The following is an 18,706-nucleotide window of genomic DNA, read 5'->3' as shown; positions in this document are numbered from 1 at the left end:
GCTTAGCACATCATAAGCACTTAAAAAACAGACCATCTTTATACTGAGAAAACATAGAAGGAGGGAAGTGATTTTTTTTTTTTTTTTACATTTGTCTTCCTGTCATCACCAACAAGCTGTTCAAACCTCCCCCTCCCTCTGGCTCCAAGGACCGAGGCTTCTCTTTTCTTCCCCTTTCCGCCCACCTTGGAAAGCCAGGCTTGGCCCAAGATATCAGAAATCCCATGACTTTTTTTTTTGAGGACAGAAACCCTGTGTCTAAGGGGGCCCACTGGCCTTTAAAAACGCCGCAATCCGACAAAGCAATTGAAAGGATAATACACTGTGTAAACCAAAACAGCCTTGGAAAACAGCTTAAGGGAATCTGAAACCAAAGCCATTCTACAGTAGTTCAAGTTATTTGCTGTGTATTTGTCATTTGAGAATTTTTTCCTCCATCTTTGGGCTACAAAACCAACTCCAGTTAGCAAACAGATTATCTCATGAACTGAGGAGCTAGGCACTTTATTTATGATTTATTATCACTTTGGGAAAAACAGCAGAGGGAAATTTCCTTCACCTCCATCAGTATGATTGACCCTACAAGAGGCTTTTTATTTTTTAAGCCTCTAATTTTTTGCACTCATCCTTAATAGTTTTTTGCATCTTTCCTTCCCAACAAGTTTGTCTTTAGAAGATTGTTTCTGGGAACAGAGGGAATGACCCTCTCTAGTTCCATTTTTAGCACAAGGGTTACTGTATCAGCCTCCTCTCTGGTCTCCTATCCTCCTGTCCCTCCCCACTTCAATCTATACTTCACGCTGCTGCCTGGATCATCTTTGTGCAGAAATGCTCTGGGCATGTTACTCCCCTCCTCAAAAATCTCCAGTGGTTGCCTGTCAACCTATGAATCAAGCAAAAACTCCTCACTCTCGGCTTCAAGGCTGTCCATCACCTCGCCCCCTCCTACCTCACCTCCCTTCTCTCCTTCTACAGCCCAGCCCACACCCTCTGCTCCTCTGCCGCTAACCTCCTCACCGTGCCTCATTCTCGCCTGTCCCGCCATCGACCCCCGGCCCACGTCCTCCCCTTGGCCTGGAATGCCCTCCCTCCGCACATCCGTCAAGCTAGCTCTCTTCCTCCCTTCAAAGTCCTACTGAGAGCTCACCTCCTCCAGGAGGCCTTCCCAGACTCAGCCCCCTCCTTCCTCTCCCGCTCCCCATCCCTCCGCCCTACCTCCTTCCCCTCCCCACAACAGCTATATATATGTTTGTACAGATTTATTTCTCTATTTATTTTACTTGTATATATTTACTATTCTATTTATTTTATTTTGTTAATATGTTTTGTTTTGTTCTCTGTCTCCCCCTTCTAGACTGTGAGCCCGCTGTTGGGTAGGAACCATCTGTATATGTTGCCAACTTGTACTTCCCAAGCACTTAGTACAGTGCTCTGCACACAGCAAGTGTTCAATAAATACGATTGAATGAATGAATGAATGAAAGGGCTTGCTCTGCAAATGAGAAACAGGGAAGGGAATGAGTGAAGGTCTCTAGAAATCCCCTAGATTTTTCATTCCTCTCATGGAGAGGGCCCAGAAGCCTCTCCTGGAAAACTTTCAATTGTGGAGAGGGAGAGAGGAAAGAAAGAAGAGAGAGAGAGAGAGAGAGAGAGAGAGAGAGAGAGAGAGAGAGAGAGAGAGAGAGAAAGAGAGAGAGAGAGAGAGAGTGTGCACACATGTACATAATAATAATAATAATAATGGCATTTATTAAGCACTTACTATGTGCAAAGCACTGTTCTAAGCGCTGGAGAGGTTACAAGGTGATCAGGTTGTCCCACGGGGGGCTCACAATCTTAATCCCCATTTTACAGAAGAGGTAACTGAGGCACAGAGGACTTAAGTGACTTGCCCAAAGTCACACAGATGACAATTGGCGGAGCCGGAATTTGAACCCATGACCTCTGACTCCAAAGCCCGTGCTCTTTCCACTGAGCCACGGAACGATAATGCTACAAGTCAGATACTATTACTTATTTTATATTTTTAAAGTGAATACAATATAAAGTTTAAGATAGGGAAATAGAAAAAACTCCTTCCTGAGGTAGGAAGCAGCATGACCTAGTGGAAAGAGGACATGCCTGAGAGTCAGAGGACTTGAGTTCTAATCCCAGCTCTGCCACTTCTCTGCTCTGTGACCTTGGGTGAGTTGGGTGAGTTGGGTGCCACTTCTCCATGCCTCAGTTACTTCATCTGTAAAATGGGTTTAATCAATCAATCAATCAATCAATCGTATTTATTGAGTGCTTACTGTATGCAGAGCACTGTACTAAGCGCTTGGGAAGTACAAGTTGGCAACATATAGAGACAGTTCCTACCCAACAGTGGGCTCACAGTCTAAAAGGGGGAGACAGAGAACAAAACCAGACATACTAACAAAATAAAATAAATAGAATGGATCTGTACAAGTAAAATGAATAAATAAATAGAGTAATAAATATGTACAAACATATATACAGGTGCTGTGGGGAAGAGAAGGAGGTAAGATGGGGGGATGGAAATGGGGACGAGGGGAAGAGGAAGGAAGGGGCTCAGTCTGGGAAGGCCTCCACATTTTAAGACTGTGAGCCCCAAGAGGAACATGGGCTTCATCCAGTCTGATTATCATTTTTCTACCCCGATGCTTAGTACAGTGCCTGGCACATAGTAAAACGCTTAACAAATGCCATTAATAAAAAGGACAGCAGCTCTCTGAAGCCACACTTTTCCAGGTAACTCAGGGGAAAAACCTGCTCTGCCTGAAATGTAGAAATAATTGAGAGAAAGGAGGGAGTAGTTGGCTGTAAATGATCAGACAATTGCCCAACTGCCTTGCTTCATGTTTTGTCTCAGAGCTGAGCACTGTAGAAAATTCCTTCCACTTGTAACACTCCTTATCTGGATGGGCTGGAGACAAGAAGGAATTTTTCAATATTCTTGTTTGTGCTAAGTAACTATATGTTTTGGAAAATGTTTGCTTTCTCTAATGGGGCCTTTTTTTATTTGAAGAATAAGCTCCCAGGCTCAGATACCCTGGATACCTAAGGGGCTGCAAAAAATGCTTCAAGGAATTGGAATTTATTTACATTTGTAAGTGACTGACCACTATTTAATAATAATCAAATCACAGGCCCAAGGCCCTGCATAAAAAAATGAAACTTCTATGCCTGTGGAATCTATGATCTGTCCAAGTGGTCTAAGCCACTACTCATCAAACAATAAATCATCTCTGCAGAACTAGATGAATTCTTGAAACGAGTCAAATTCTCGTTCGAAGATGGTTTGAACAGATCGCTCAGGCTGAAGAAGGTCTGAATGAATTCTCCATGCAGACACACTAAATCCACAGTCCTTTATTAGACAGTCAGCACTACCGGAGTAATCTGAATTCTATGCTTCAGTAAACAGCTACAAATCTATCACCCGGAAATTCTACAGCCAACGTGAACACATCCCAAGGAGGTTCCAGGCTGTGAACAATCAGCAAAGACAGCAGCCAGGGGTGGGGAACGGGAGAAGAGGAAATGAACTCAACTGTACGGCTTTCAAGAAACAAAGGGGATGTAGACGGAAAAGCCGTTTTCCAACTCTCTCATGTGGAGATTGGTATTCCAAGGCAGAATTCCTGTCCCCAGTGAGTTTTCCCCGGAGCCAAAGTAAACAAACATAGGTTGCCAATTGGGGGCCCAATTCCCAGAGACCATGAAAACGAACAGAAATGAGTTGAATGCAAAACAAAATCTGTTTTGGGAAGTACCAGCCCATGTAGCTTTTTCCAAAGAGCCTCTAGCAAGGTCAATCTCCAACTACTCTTTGGGGATGGTCAATTCAAAACTACAATTCAAACTACCTTTTTAATGACTTGGGGGCTAGAGGAGGGCTACAGTTCCCCTGAGGTAGACACCCCAGAGACTTCAGGTTTGTCTGTTATTCTGGGATGATAATTGATATCTTCCAGTTGACTAACTCCATTCTCAGGGTCATACCTGGAGAGTTTCCAGTACTCTACCGGTTTTGACTATGGGAGGGAGAGTCAAGCAGTGGCACACCCATTCCACTCCCAGCTTGGCCAGTGGCTAGCAAGTGGAATCTGCTACAATTCAAAAACCACCTGTGCTGGGCAGCAATGACATGGAAAAGAGTCAAGGGCAGAAACTCAAATTCCTTGCAAGGAAGGAGGCAATGGTTAACCAGTTCCTCATTTTTACCAAGAAAACTCTAAGGAATCACTACAAGAACGACTGCTGTTGGAGGTGGGGCGTTCTGGGAGAGATGAGTCAATGGCATTGTTATGGATCAGAGATGACTCTGATCCATAAGACAAGCATAAGACAAGTTGACCAACTGCAGCTAACTGAGGTTCCCATAGGCTAATTTTTTTCATGGTATCTGTCAAGCGCTAACTATGTGTCATGCGCTGTTCTAAATGCTGGAGTAGGTACAAGATAATCAGGTTGAACACTTGGGGCTCACAACTTGAATGCCCATTTTACAGATGAGGTAACTGAGGCACAGAGCAGCCAAGTGACTTGGCCAAAATCACCCAGCAGACAAGAGGCAGAGCCGAGATTAGTATTCAAGTCCACTGAATCTCAGGCCCGTGCTGTTTCCACTAGCTTCTTGACTAGTTTGCCAGACTACTGCTCTTTTCTCCTTCAAAGCATTACTAAAGTCACATCTCCTTCAAAAGGCCTTCCCCAATTAAGTCCTCTTTTCCCCAGCTCACTCTCCCTTCTGCATCACCTATGCACTTACATCTGTGCAGTTTGATATTGCACAGTTGATTTTTCCCCACCCCCAACTCCACTAAACTTATGCATACATCTATAAATTCTACGTTATAAATTACTTATTCGCATTAACGTCTGTCTCCGTCTCTAGACTGTAAGCTTGTTATGGATAGGAAATACGTCTACTAATTCTGTTCCAAGAGCTTAGTGCCGTGCTCTGCACGTAGCTACAGCTCAATAAATACAATTGATTTTTTGATCCCTGGGTGATTTTCAGAAATATGCTTTCAGGGACAGAATCCAGAATCAAAATCCTTGGATTTGAAAATGGGGAGACAGGGAAATATGGACAGGGGCCACTTGTCTGCTGTGTGACCTTGGGCAAGCCACTTAACTTCTCTATGCCTCAGTTATCTCATCTGTAAAATGGGGATTAAGACTGTGAGCTCCACATGGGACAACCTGATTACCTTGTATCTACCCCTGCGCTTAGAACAATGCTTGGCACATAATAAGTGCTTAACAAATACCATAATAATAATAATAACAATAAATGATAATTATAATAATGGTATTTGTTAAGCACATACTATGTAGGGTGGATACAAAATCAACAGGTTGGATACCTTACCTGTCCACATGGGGCTTACAGTCTAAGAAGGAGTGAGTAGGATTTAGTGAACAGAATCCTTCTTTTCACTCCTCAAGATGACCCCCAAATACAATAACAGCACTCCTAAGGTGCGCTGGTCTGGGCTGGATTATCCTCTTTTATCCACCTTTAAGGCAAAAGGAAATTCTTGCTGCAAGGTGAGGGAAATCAAGATTGCAGTTCCACAAAGAGTTCTTTGAAATGAGTTTTCCCTCCAACAGGGGCTTCTAGCAGGAACCTGGAGCTTTAGTGGCTGAGGCCTGCTCAATGGGCTGTTTCTCTGCCTCTGGGCGTGGCTCAGTGGAAAGAGCCCGGGCTTTGGAGTCAGAGGTCATGGGTTCGAATCCCGGCTCCGCCAACTGTCAGCTGTGTGACTTTGGGCAAGTCACTTCACTTCTCTGGGCCTCAGTTCCCTCATCTGTAAAATGGGGATGAAGACTGTGAGCCCCCCATGGGACCTGATCACCTTGTAACCCCCCAGTGCTTAGAACAGTGCTTTGCATATAGTAAGCGCTTAATAAATGCTATCATTATTATTATTATTATCTCCAAAAGGGGTGATGGTTACTAGGACGGGGTGACCAGTGGTGATTTGAAGGAAGCTGGACTTGCTCTGTGGATTGATTGGCTCCAGAAGCCAGCCCCAGACAAATTCAGCAGAGGGGAACCACAAGTGTAACTCAGAAAGGGAGATAGAAGTGAGGAGGAAAGTAGCCACTTTATTATTCATTCATTCATTCATTCATTCATTCAATCAATCGTATTTATTGAGCGCTTACTGTGTGCAGAGCACTGTACTAAGTGCTTGGGAAGTACAAGTTGGCAACATATAGAGATGGTCCCTACCCAACAGTGGGCTCACAGTCTATTATTATTATTATTAGTAGTAGTAGTATATTTATTAAGCACTTATTATGTGTCAAGTGCTGTTCTAAGCACTGGGGTAGTTATAAGTTAATGAGGTTGGAGTCAGAGGTCGTGGGTTCGAATCCCGGCTCTGCCAACTGTCAGCTGTGTGACTTTGGGCAAGTCACTTCACTTCTCTGGGCCTCAGTTCCCTCATCTGTAAAATGGGGATGAAGACTGTGAGCCCCCCGTGGGACAACCTGATCACCTTGTAACCCCCCAGTCTCTGTCCCATATTGGACTCATAGCTTCAGTATGCTAGAGAAGCAGCGTGGCTCAGTGGAAAGAGCCTGGGCTTTGGAGTCAGAGGTCATGGGTTCGAATCCCGACTCTGACACATGTCTGCTGTGTGACCTTGGGCAAGTCACTTCACTTCTATGAGCCTCAGTGACCTCATCTGTAAAATGGGGATGAAGACTGTGAGCCCCATGTGGGAAAACCTGATCACCTTGTATCCCCCCAGCACTTAGAACAGTGCTCTGCACATAGTAAACGCTTAATAAATGCCATTATTATTATTATTATTATTATGAGGGAGAAAAGGAGTTAAACCACCTTTTCACAGATGAGAAGCAGCATGACCTGGTGGCTAGATCAGGGGCCTGGGAGTCGGTAGGACCTGAGTTCTAATCCTGCCTCTGACACTTGTCTACTTTGTGACTTGGACAAGTCACTTCCACTTCTCTATGCCTCAGTTACCTCATCTGTAAAATGGGGATTAAGACTGTTAGCCCTATGCGGGACTGTGTCCAACCTGAATAGCTTATATCTGCTCCAGCACTTAGTACAGTCCCTGGCACATAGTAAGTGCTTAACAAATACCATAAAAAAATAAAAAAAACTGGAACTGGGGCAGTTTCCCTTTATAAGTAAGCTCCTTGTGGGCAGGGATCATGTCTACCAACTCAATTGTACTGCATTTTCCCAAGCACTTAGAATATAGTGCTTTGCACAGAGTAAAAGAGCTCAATAAATATTATTTATTGATTGACTGAAGCAGTAAGTCAACCACAACCAACTGGCCAGGTAATCATGCAGCCAAAAATTGCAAGTGTCAGTCTAGTGCTCCATTAACTTTCCTCCTGGAAAGTTGGGCCTTGGAGAGTTGCCACTTTTCTGGTGCTCAATACTCCAATTTAAGGGACAAGTGAAGGTAATGGCAGAACAAAAATATGCTCAGAGATCACCCAAGAAGTAAAGTGACTGGCTTGGAGATAATATGGTACTGAGAATCGGAAGATGAAGGTGGTAGTGGTGACGATGACGATAATGCTGATAATGATAGCAGTGACCAAAGGAAGGCAAGCTGGAGGATTTGGGGCAAAAACATGCCCCATCAAAGATAACCCTCTATTTCCTCCAGTGATGATCTCTCCCTAAGGCTTTTCAGCAGGATAAAGAACAAGATAGAATATGCTAAAAATACATATATTTAGCCATCTTTGGGTGTCTCCCTCCTGAGAAGCGTGGCATAGTGGAAAGAGCATAGGTCTGGGAACCAGAAGGAACTGCGTTCTAATCCCGGCTCCGCCGTTTGTCTGCTGTGTGGGCAAGTCATTTTACTTCTCTATGCCTCTGTTACCTCATCTGTAAAATGGGGATGAAGACTGTGAGCCCTATTTGGGAAAGGGATTGTGTCCCAACCCAATTATCTTGTATTTACCCCAGCACTTAGTACAGTGCTTGGCACATAGTGAGAGCTTAACAAATACCACAATTATTATTATTATTACTCTAACTTCCATTTCTGGGAATGCATGCTCGTTTGTTCTACCTCAATTTGCACCAGAGTTTGGGAACAGTGACAGAGAGGAGGGTGAAGCCTAGAGGAGTAGGAGGAAAGGAGAAAGGGTATAGGTCAAGGGGTAGGGGAAGACAGCACATCCTATGGTGGTAGTAGTTGTAGTAATGACATTCATCAATCAATCAATCAATAGCATTTATTGAGCACTTACTGTGTGCAGAGTATTGTACTAAGCACTTGGGAGAGTGCAATATAACAGAGTTGGTAGACACGTTCCCTGCCCACATTGAGCTTACAGTCTAAAGGGGGAAACAGACATTAATATAAATAATGTATTATAGTATTTCATTCATTCACTCATACTTTTTGAGTGTTTACTATCATCAATCATATTTATTGAGCGCTTACTGTGTGCAGAGCATTGTACTAAGTGCTTGGGAAGTACAAGTTGGCAACATATAGAGACAGTCCCTACCCAACAGTGGGCTCACAGTCTTAAAGACTGTGCAGAGCACTGTACTAAGCACTTGGGAGAGTACAATATAACAATAAATAGACAAATTCCCTGCCCACAGTGAGCTTACCGCCTAGAAGGGTAGACAGACATTAATATAAATAAATTACAGATATGTAATTATTAAGCGCTTACTGTGTGCAGAGCACTGTAGAAAATTCTGGGTAAAAATACATAAGTGAGACTTAAACCTGGTCCCTGAGATCCAGGGGCTCACGACCTAAGAATCGGGTGGGGAAAGATTTGGCAGCAGATACAACGGGAAAAGTGGAATAATACAAAGTCAAAACAACATATAAGATGAAGGACAGAGTCCAACAAATCTGGTGGTGTAGGAACCTCTGGGTGCTGCCACCCTGTTCACTGAAAGTCCGGTCACAATCAAGCTTCCCGAAGTTCCAAAACTTTCAGAGGCCTCCCACTGTTGCAGCTTAAATCCCGTGTGACCCTGCATGCCCTGGGCAGGTTGGGAGTGGGGTCCCTGGATGTCACAGGGGGAAGTGATCAATCCATCAATGGTATTTATTGAGTGCTTACTCGGGGCAGAGCACTGTACTGAGTGCTACGGAGAGCACAGTACAATAAAGTAGGTATAGATAATCTCAGCTCCAAAGAGGGTTACAGGTGGTTTTCCTTGGCCATCTGGAGGGTAGAGAGACTGAAGAGCACACAGCTGCAGCTTAAATCCCCCTCTGATTACCCTTCCATTAGCAAGCGTCTTTCAGACTTCTAGCATCATTCATTCATTCATTCAATCGTATTTATTGAGCGCTTACTGTGTGCACAGCACTGTACTAAGCGCTTGGGAAGTACAAGTTGGCAACATATAGAGACGGTCCCTACCCAACAGTGGGCTCACAGTCTGGAAGGGGGAGACAGAGAACAAAACAAAACATATTGACAAAATAAAATAAATAGAATAAATATTCATTCATTCATTCAATCGTATTTATTGAGCGCTTACTGTGTGCAGAGCACTGTACTAAGCACTCAATCGTATTTATTGAGCGCTTACTGCGTGCAGAGCACTGTACTAAGCGCTTGGGAAGTACAAGTTGGCAACATATAGAGACGGTCCCTACCCAACAGTGGGCTCACAGTCAAGAAGGGGGAGACAGAGAACAAAATAAAACATATTGACAAAATAAAATAAATAGAAAAAATATTCATTCATTCATTCAATCGTATTTATTGAGCATGTACAAATATGCACCAGTGCTGTGGGGTGGAGAAGGGGGTAGAGCAGAGGGAGGGAGTAGAGGCAATGGGGAGGGGAGGAGGAGCAGATCAGGTGTCTAGTCCAGTGCTCTGCACACAGTAAGCGCATCAGGCCTCTCTGGCTGGCTAAGCAACCTTTGGAAGCCCAGAACCACGGGCTTCCTGCCCTCACACCACTGTTGGGTAGGGACTGTCTCTATATAATAATAATTATGGCATTTGTTAAGTACTTACTATGTGCCAAGCACTGTTCTAAGCACTACCACTGTTCGAAGTGCTAATGTTGCCGACTTGTACTTCCCAAGCGTTTAGTACAGTGCTCTGCACACAGTAATCACTCAATAAATACAATTGAATGAATGAATGTTGAGGATCGAGTGGGATGGATTCAGAGGGCAGGTTCAAACTTGGGACCAATAGGTTGTGGCAGAGCTTCCCAGGAATACCATGGTCTTCTCTGTCTCTCTCTCGTTGCAAACAGCCATGTTATTTTTACCATTCATTCATCTGTTCAGTGGTATTTATTGAGTGCTTACTAGGCTTACGAGTGCTTACGAGAAGCAGCATGGCTTAGTGGAAAGAGCACGGGCTTGGGAGTCAGAAGTTGTGGGTTCTAATCCTAGATCCCACACTTATCAGCTGTGTGACTTTGGGCAAGTCGCTTAATTTCTCTGTGCCTCGGTTACCTCAGCTGTAAAATGGGGATTAAGACTGTGAGCCCCACGTGGGACACCCTGATCACCTTGTATCTACCCTAGTGCTTAAAACAGTGATTGGCACATAGTAAGCACTTAATAAATACCATTATTGTTATTATTTTATGCACAGAACACTGCACATAGCACTTGGGAGAACAGAATACAACAGAGTTGGCAGACGTGTTCCCCACCTACAGTGAGCTTACAGTCTAGAGGAAAATAACCAGGAAATACCCCACATAAAAAGTCATGGAGCTGGAAAAAGCCTGGGAAATGGCATAGGTTATAAACTCTTCAATCGGGCAGGAATATTCCCAAACCAGCCCAGATGGGAGATCATTTCCTTTGCCCTTCAAAGGCCTTTCAGTTCCCAAAATCCCTCCCAGTAACCTACACAAGTGTCAGATGTTCTCTTACAATTTGGCACCTGTCGGTTCTTGATTTTCACACCAAAAAACCGCGAGCATTTCAGGAAAGATTTGAACTGAAACTCTTTAGAATTCCAGCCACGAAGAGAAAAGTGGGGCAGAGGTGGAGGAGGTAAAGGGCCAATGGAAGCCATGAGTTACGGTACTTACTGATTCCTTGGAAGAGTTCCTCAATGTTTATAGCATTCTTTGCGCTGGTCTCCACCACAATGGCCCCTATGGATTCGGCATATTCCCTAGCGTCCTTCATGGGAACCTCCCTGGAAAAGCAGTATAACAAGCATAAATTAGCTCTGGTTTGAAGGCAACACACGGGCTACATAACACCTAGGTCATTCAAACAGAATTGATATCCCCCGTGACCTGATCCCCCTGGGATTGAGAAAGCAAAGAATTCTGCCATGAGAGACCGTAGAGCCGTGAGGCGAATTAGTCCAACAACAGGTAAAATGGCTCCGTTCTCTAGTCACATAAACACAGTGCGTTTATGGGAATCATTTGTAACCAGAGCAGCTAAACAGCATCCTGAATAAGTTATGAAGCCATTTGAGAAAGTTCAAACACACTGCTGACCATTTAATTTTTTCTTAGATATTGAATCACGTGAAGAGGAGTTTGGAATAGTGGTTTGGCAAACTGCCTTTTGACTCATTAGTACAATGGATATTCATTAAAAAGTATTAATTGAGCATCTTGTTTGTGCAGATCCGCTAAATGATTATTCATATGCTATGTTTCCCCTAAAGACTAACTCTGGACTAACGCTAACCCTAATACAGTTTTTTCAAAGATTAATTCGTTCACTAATATTTACTGAGCGCTTACTGTGTGCAATGCACTGTACCCAGCACTTGGGAAATAGTGTGGCTCAGTGGAAAGAGCCTGGGCCCGGTCATGGGTTCTAATCCCTGCTCTGCCACTTCTCAGCTGTGTGACTTTGGGCAAGTCACTTAACTTCTCTGTGCCTCGGTTCCCTCATCTGTAAATGGGGTTTAAGATTGTGAGCCCCACGTGGGACAGCCTTGATTACCTTGCATCCCCTCAGTGCTTAGAACAGTGCTTGGCACATAGTAAGCGCTTAACAAATACCAACATTATTATTATTATTATTATTACAATACAACAATAACACGTGGGACAACCTTGATTACCTTGCATCCCCCCAGCGCTTAGAACAGTGCTTGGCACATAGTATGCGCTTAACAAATACCAACATTATTATTATTACAATACAAGAATAAACAGGCACATTCCCCGATCATAATGAGCTTACAGTCTAAGTGGACTTACAGCCTATAGTGACTATAGTTGTTGGCTGGTTGACTCTGACTTTTAGAATGTGAAACAGGTAGAATTTGTCCACTATAGGACTTTGGAAGTATTTTATGTTAGCAATTTGTCATTCCCCCATCTTGTCCATCTTTCTGTCCCTAGAGGGAACTCAAGCCGCCTAGGGAAGATCAAAGTCCTAGTTGTAACAATCCAAGAATGAGACTTTGGGTAAACACTTCTGGGCTCTAATTAATTAATTAATCCATAAAATTTTATAAGTGTCTACTGGCACAAAGCACTATACTAAGATCTTCACCCCTCCCAAACTAATCTTGTTGTTTTCGACTCCCCTGACTCAATCTCCTTGGTCACACTGTTTCCCTAGCTTGGAAAAAAAAAATCATAATACTTGTTAAACACTTACATGTTAAGCCAAGCACTGTTTCAAGCACCGGGGTTATTACAAGTTAATCAGGTTGGTCACAGTCCCTGTCCCACATAGGGCTCACACTCTTAATCCCAAATTTTTACAGATGAGGTAACTGAGGCCCAGAGAAGTTAAATGACTTGCCCAAGGTCACACAGCAGACAAATTCATTCATTCATTCATTAAATCGCATTTATTGAGCGCTTACTGTGTGCAGAGCACTGTACTAAGCGCTTGGGAAGTACAAGTTGGCAACATATGGAGATGGTCCCTATCCAAAAGTGGGCTCACAGTCATACCATGCTTCTCCTCTAAGTCCCTCCCATCCCAAATCCAACTGAGCCCAGCTCTTCCCACAGTCACAGTCCTCCTAAAATCCTACCTCCTCCAACAACTCTTCTTCTATTCTTTTGCCAGCACCCTACATCCTATAAAACCACAGATCAACTCTAGCACTTAAAAATTTAACTTATATTCCCTTCTCAGCAGCCTTGCATATGTCTATTCAATCGTTCCATCAATTATTTAGTTTGACTACTTCTCTAATTTTTTTTTTTTTTGCCATCTCCATTAGAGTATATAGGCTCCTTGTGGGCAGTGAATGTTTTACTTCTTTGTTATGTACTCAGTAAATTCTACAAATACTACTACTACCACTACCATTATTACTACAACAGAAATAGTACAATAACTGCCCTCAAGGAGCTAATAGCTACCTTTTTATATTTGTTAAGAATAGTCATGGTTTTCAGTTGTGTAAAGTGAATTAAAATCAATGTTTTAATAGTGATAATGTAATAATAACAGTAGTGTTTGTTAAGCACTTACAATCTAGCACTTAGAACAGTGCTTTGCACATAGTAAGTGCTTAATAAATGCCATTATTATTATTATTATTATTATTATTATTATTATTATATGCCAGGCACTGTACTAAGCACTGGGGTGGATACAGGAAAATCAAGTTGGACATAGTCCCTGTTCCACATGAGGTTCACAGTCTTAATCCCCATTTTACCACTGAGGCACAGAGAAGTGAAATGACTTGCCCAGGGTCACACAGCAGACAAGTGGCAAAGCCCAAATTAGAACCCAGGTCATTCAGACTTCCAGGCCCCTGCTCTATATATTATTATTAATAATAATAATAATAATAATAATGGCATTTATTAAGCGCCTACTATGTGCAAAGCACTGTTCTAAGCACTGGGGAGGTTACAAGGTGATCAGGTTGTCCCGGGGGGGGGGGCTCACAGTCTTAATCCCCATTTTCCAGATGAGGTAATTGAGGCACAGAGAAGTTAAGTGACTTGCCCAAATTCACACACCTGACAATTGGCAGAGCTGGGATTTGAACCCATGACCTCTGACTCCAAAGCCTGTGCTCTTTCCACTGAGCCACGCTGCATATCATGATCTATGATCATCATCATCATCATCAATCGTATTTACTGAGTGCTTACTATGTGCAGAGCACTGTACTAAGCGCTTGGGAAGTACAAATTGGCAACATATAGAGAGGGTCCCTACCCAACAGTGGGCTCACAGTCTAAAAGGGGGAGACAGAGAACAAAACCAAACATACTAACAAAATAAATTAAATAGAACAGATAGGTACAAGTAAAATAAATAAATGATAAATAAATAATAAATAAAATAAATAAAATAATAAATAAAAAATAAATGATCATAGCACTCTGGTGTGACTATTAGAGGTCAATTCACAGGTAAACTCCTTGAGAAGGAACCAGTGCTCCCCCGGTCTCTTATATCTTTCCCACAGCTACTTCTCTGTCACTTTCACTGACCCTTCTTCCAGTTTCATCCCCTCGCTGTGGGTGTCCCTCAAGAAACCCAGTCCATCAGAGCTGCAAAGCTATCCGATAGTTTAAGATCCAAATCCTCACGGATCACATTAGAGAAAATTCTCTCTAAGATATCACATCATTTGACCTCTAGAAAAGGGTGACTGTTTGCTGCAAACAACATTTTTTCCAAACTGTTTTCAAATCATTCTTTCTAGATTGGAGGAGAGTGGCCAGGCTTTGAGAGAGTGATGTCTGCCTAACAAGGTCTCTTTCTATGATTCGAGCCTAATTACTCAATAATTTATCCCTCTGAGTGGAATGCTCATTTGGAGGGCCAACTGGAGCCCGTAGGGGTGCTGAATAAACTGCCAGACCAGTGGCCTTGCAGCTTCACTGCTTCTTCCCCAGTGAGGAGCAAATAGAGCCCAGAGAGCGGCTTTTCTTTTGTTTCTGTGGCATTTGACAGATTCTCTTAATGCCTCATTTCTGGCCAATAAACCCTTTCAAAACAGGAATCTAAACTCACTCCCTTGGAAAACTCATTTGCTCCCATGGCTTCAACTATCATTTCTATGCAGGTGGCACCCAAATCAGTATCTCCTCTCCTGTTCTCTCTCCCTCCCTGCAGGCTCGCATCTCCTCCTGCTTTCAGGATACCTCTACTTGGATGTCCTCCCGGCACTTCATACTCAACAGGTTCAAGACAGAGCTCCTTATCTTCCCTCCCAAACCCTGTCCTCTCCCTAACTATCCAAGCTTTTTCTAACTTTTCTAACACCTTGGATAGAAAGCTATTAGGGAATATTCTCCCTATAACATGCCTGTTTGGATGCATCACAATTGAGTCTCAGAACCCATATTTCTGTCTTTGGTCCAAGGTGTGTTATAGCTTTCTATCCATAGAACAAGAATTGCCTATATTGTACCACATCTTAAAGGATAATACATAGCCTTTTATACATATGGTTTGGGCTAGCAAACATTAAAAGGTTAAAATCCTAAAAAGGCAGTGCTCCCAACGTCACTGTGGAAGGCACAACCATCCTTCCCATCTCACAAGCCCGCAACCTTGGTGTCATCCTTGACTCCACTCTCTCATTCATCCCAAATATCCGATCTATCACCGAATCCTGCCAGTCTCACCTTCACAATATCGCCAAGATCCACTCTTTCCTCTTCATCCAAACCGCTACTACATTAGTACAATCACTCATCTTATCCCGACTGGATTACTGCAACAGCCTCCTTTCTGACCTCTCAACCTCCTGTCTCTCCCCACTTTAGTCCATACTTCACTCTGCTGCCTGGATTATTTTCCTACAGAAATGCTCTGAACATGTCACCCCCCCTCCTCAAAAATCTCCAGTGGTTGCCTATCAACCTCCGTATCAAACAAAAACTCCTTTATTGGCTTCAAAGCTCTCCATCACCTTGCCCCTTTTTACCTCATCTCCCTTCTCTCCTTCTATAACCCAGCCCACACACTCTGCTCCTCTGATGCTAAACTCAATGTGCCTCGATTTCGCCTGTCCTGCTGTAGACCCCTGGCCCACGTCCTACCTCTGGCCTGGAACGCCCTCCTTCCTCCTGATAAGCAGCATGGCTCAGCGGAAAGAGCCCGGGCTTTGGAGTCAGAGGTCATGGGTTCAAATCCCGGCTCCATCAATTGTCAGCTGTGTGACTTGGGGCAAGTCACTTAATTTCTCTGTGCCTCAGTTACCTCATCTGTAAAATGGGGATTAAGACTGTGAGCCCCCCGTGGGACAACCTGATCATCTTGTAACCTCCCCAGCACTTAGAACAGTGCTTTGCAAATAGTAAGCACTTAATAAATGCCATTATTATTATTATTATTAAATCCACCAAAAAATCACCCTTCCCCCCTTCAAAGCCCTACTTGAAGGCTCATCTCCTCCAAGAGGCCTTCCCTAAGCGCCCCTTTTCCTCAGCTCCCCCTCCCTTCCGGGTCAATCAATCAATCAATCAAATGTATTTATTGAGCGCTTACTGTGTGCAGAGCACTGTACTAAGCGCTTGGGAAGTACAAGTTGGCAACATATAGAGACGGTCCCTACTCAACAGTGGGCTCACAGTCTAGAAATCAGCTTGACTCGCTCCCTTTGCTCTACCCCCCTCTCCCCACCCCACAGCACTTATGTATATATAGAATTCAATTTATTTATATTGATGCCGGTTTACTCGTTTTGATGTATATATATCTATAATTCTATTTATTTATATTGATGCCTGTTTAGTTGTTTTGATCTCTGTCTCCCCACTTCTAAGCCCAGTGTGGGCAGGGACTGTCTCTCTTTGTTGTTGAATTGTACTTTCCAAGCACTTAGTACAGTGCTCTGCACACAGTAAGCACTCAATAAATACGAATGAATAAATGAATGAATGAAAGAAAGGAATAGAATGTAGAAAGAGCTATGCACACACATTCACATACATACACACACACACACACACACACACACACACACAAAATAAACACTCCACTGCCATTTTGAAAATAAACACCCAAACATAGACTGATGAGGTTTTTTTTTAGAAAGGCCTAGGCACAAGGGAGGAAAGAGCTGATTCCTTCACACAATTTTCAGTGATTTGGAATGCAATCACAGAAATTTCCTGATTCCCCAGGGCACAGCCACAGGGCAAGCCCACCGTCCTTGCCTCCTTTAGATAGTAAAAATGTCCTACTGCCAGGCAGAATAATTTTCTCCTAAACGAAAAAAACAATTAGGTCAATGGCTTTCCCACACAAACATTTAGTCTCGCATCCTTTATTCATTCATTCAGTCCTATTTATTGAGTACTTACTGCATATAAGGCACTGAACTAAGCACTTGGGAAAGTACGATACAGCAATAAAGAGAGAGAATCCCTGCCCACAACAAGCTCACAGCCTAGAGGGGGGAGACACCAATACAAGTAAACAGGCATCAATATAAATAATTAAAATTACATATATATATATATATATATATATAAATGCAGTGGGATGGGGTGGGGGGGAAGAGCAAAGGGAGCAAGTCAGGGTGACGTGGAAGGGAGTGGGAAATGAGGAAAAGTGGGGCTTAGTCTGGGAGGAGATGCACCCTCAGCAGGGCTTTGAAGGCGTGTAGATTGATTGTCTGGCGGATTTGAGGAGGGAGGGCATTTCAGTCCAGGGGTCAGCAGTGAAACAGGCAAGATCAAGGCACAGTGAGAAGGTTAGCACCAGAGGAGTGAAATATGTGGGCTCAGTAGTAGGAGGAGAGAAGGAAGGTGAGGTAAGAGAGAGCGAGGTGATGGAGAGCTTTAAAGCCAATAGCGAGGAGTTTTTGTTTGATAAGGAGATGGATAGGCAACCACTGGAGATATTTGAAGACGGGGGTGACATATCCTGAGCATTTCTGGAGAAAGATAATCCAGGCAGTAGAGTGAAGTATGGACTGGAGTGGGGAGAGGCAGTAGATTGGGAAGTCAGAAAGGAGGCTAATGCAGTAATCTAGGTGGGATAGGATGAATGACTGTATTCTGTCAGATGACTCAATCAGTGGTATTACTTAGTTCTTACTATGAGCAGAGCACTGCTTTTTTTTTGTTTTTTTAAATACCATTTGTTAAGCGCTTACTATGTGCAAAGCACTGTTCTAAGCGCTGGGGGGGATACAAGGTGATCAAGTTGTCCCACGTGGGGCTTCACAGTCTTAATCCTCATTTTACAGATGAGGTAACTGAGGCTCAGAGAAGTTAAGTGACTTGCCCAAGGTCACACAGACATGTGGCAGAGCCTGAATTCGAACCCGTGACCTCTGACTCCAAAGCCCATGCTCTTTCCACTGAGCCACACTGCTTCTCTATTATTAATCTCAGAGTGGAGGAAGTAGAAACAATCCCTGCCTAACGTAAACTAGTATTGACTGTTTAAAAGTATTTCCACCCTTTCACCCTCTTCCCACTGCCATTGCCATGATCCAGCATAAAGTGGGGTTCCAATCCTGGCTCTACCACTTATCTGTTGTGTGACCTTAGGCAAGTCACTTAACTTCTCTGTGCCTCAGTTACCTCATTTGTAAAATGGGGATTAAATCCTACTATCTTCAATTTAGATTGCGAGCCACCTATGGGATTGGAGCTCTATCCAACCTGATTATCTTGTATCTACCGCGGCACTTAGAACAGTGCTTGACATACAGTAATACCATAAACAAAATGTTTAAAGTTCCACTGAGATGGCTCAGCAATGCCCATGACAATGAGCAAAATATTACCTGACTCTGAAGAGACAGCAATTTCCAG

General features: G+C 43.4%; 1 protein-coding gene across 1 annotated transcript in view; it reads right to left on the bottom strand.

Moving 5' to 3' along the window:
- The window catches only part of RAB31 (RAB31, member RAS oncogene family), a 190,912-nt gene that overhangs the window by 16,558 nt on the left and 155,648 nt on the right, over nt 1–18,706 (bottom strand). The window contains exon 6 of the mRNA XM_038746749.1: nt 11,060–11,169. Within this exon, the coding sequence (XP_038602677.1) occupies nt 11,060–11,169 (110 nt within the window). The remainder of the gene's footprint in view (nt 1–11,059; nt 11,170–18,706) is intronic.

The sequence above is a fragment of the Tachyglossus aculeatus genome, chromosome 5 (assembly GCF_015852505.1).
Source record: "Tachyglossus aculeatus isolate mTacAcu1 chromosome 5, mTacAcu1.pri, whole genome shotgun sequence".
NCBI classification, from domain to species: Eukaryota; Metazoa; Chordata; class Mammalia; order Monotremata; family Tachyglossidae; genus Tachyglossus; species Tachyglossus aculeatus.
The sequence above is the reverse complement of the archived record's forward strand: the minus strand, read 5'-3'. Positions and strand labels throughout refer to the sequence as shown.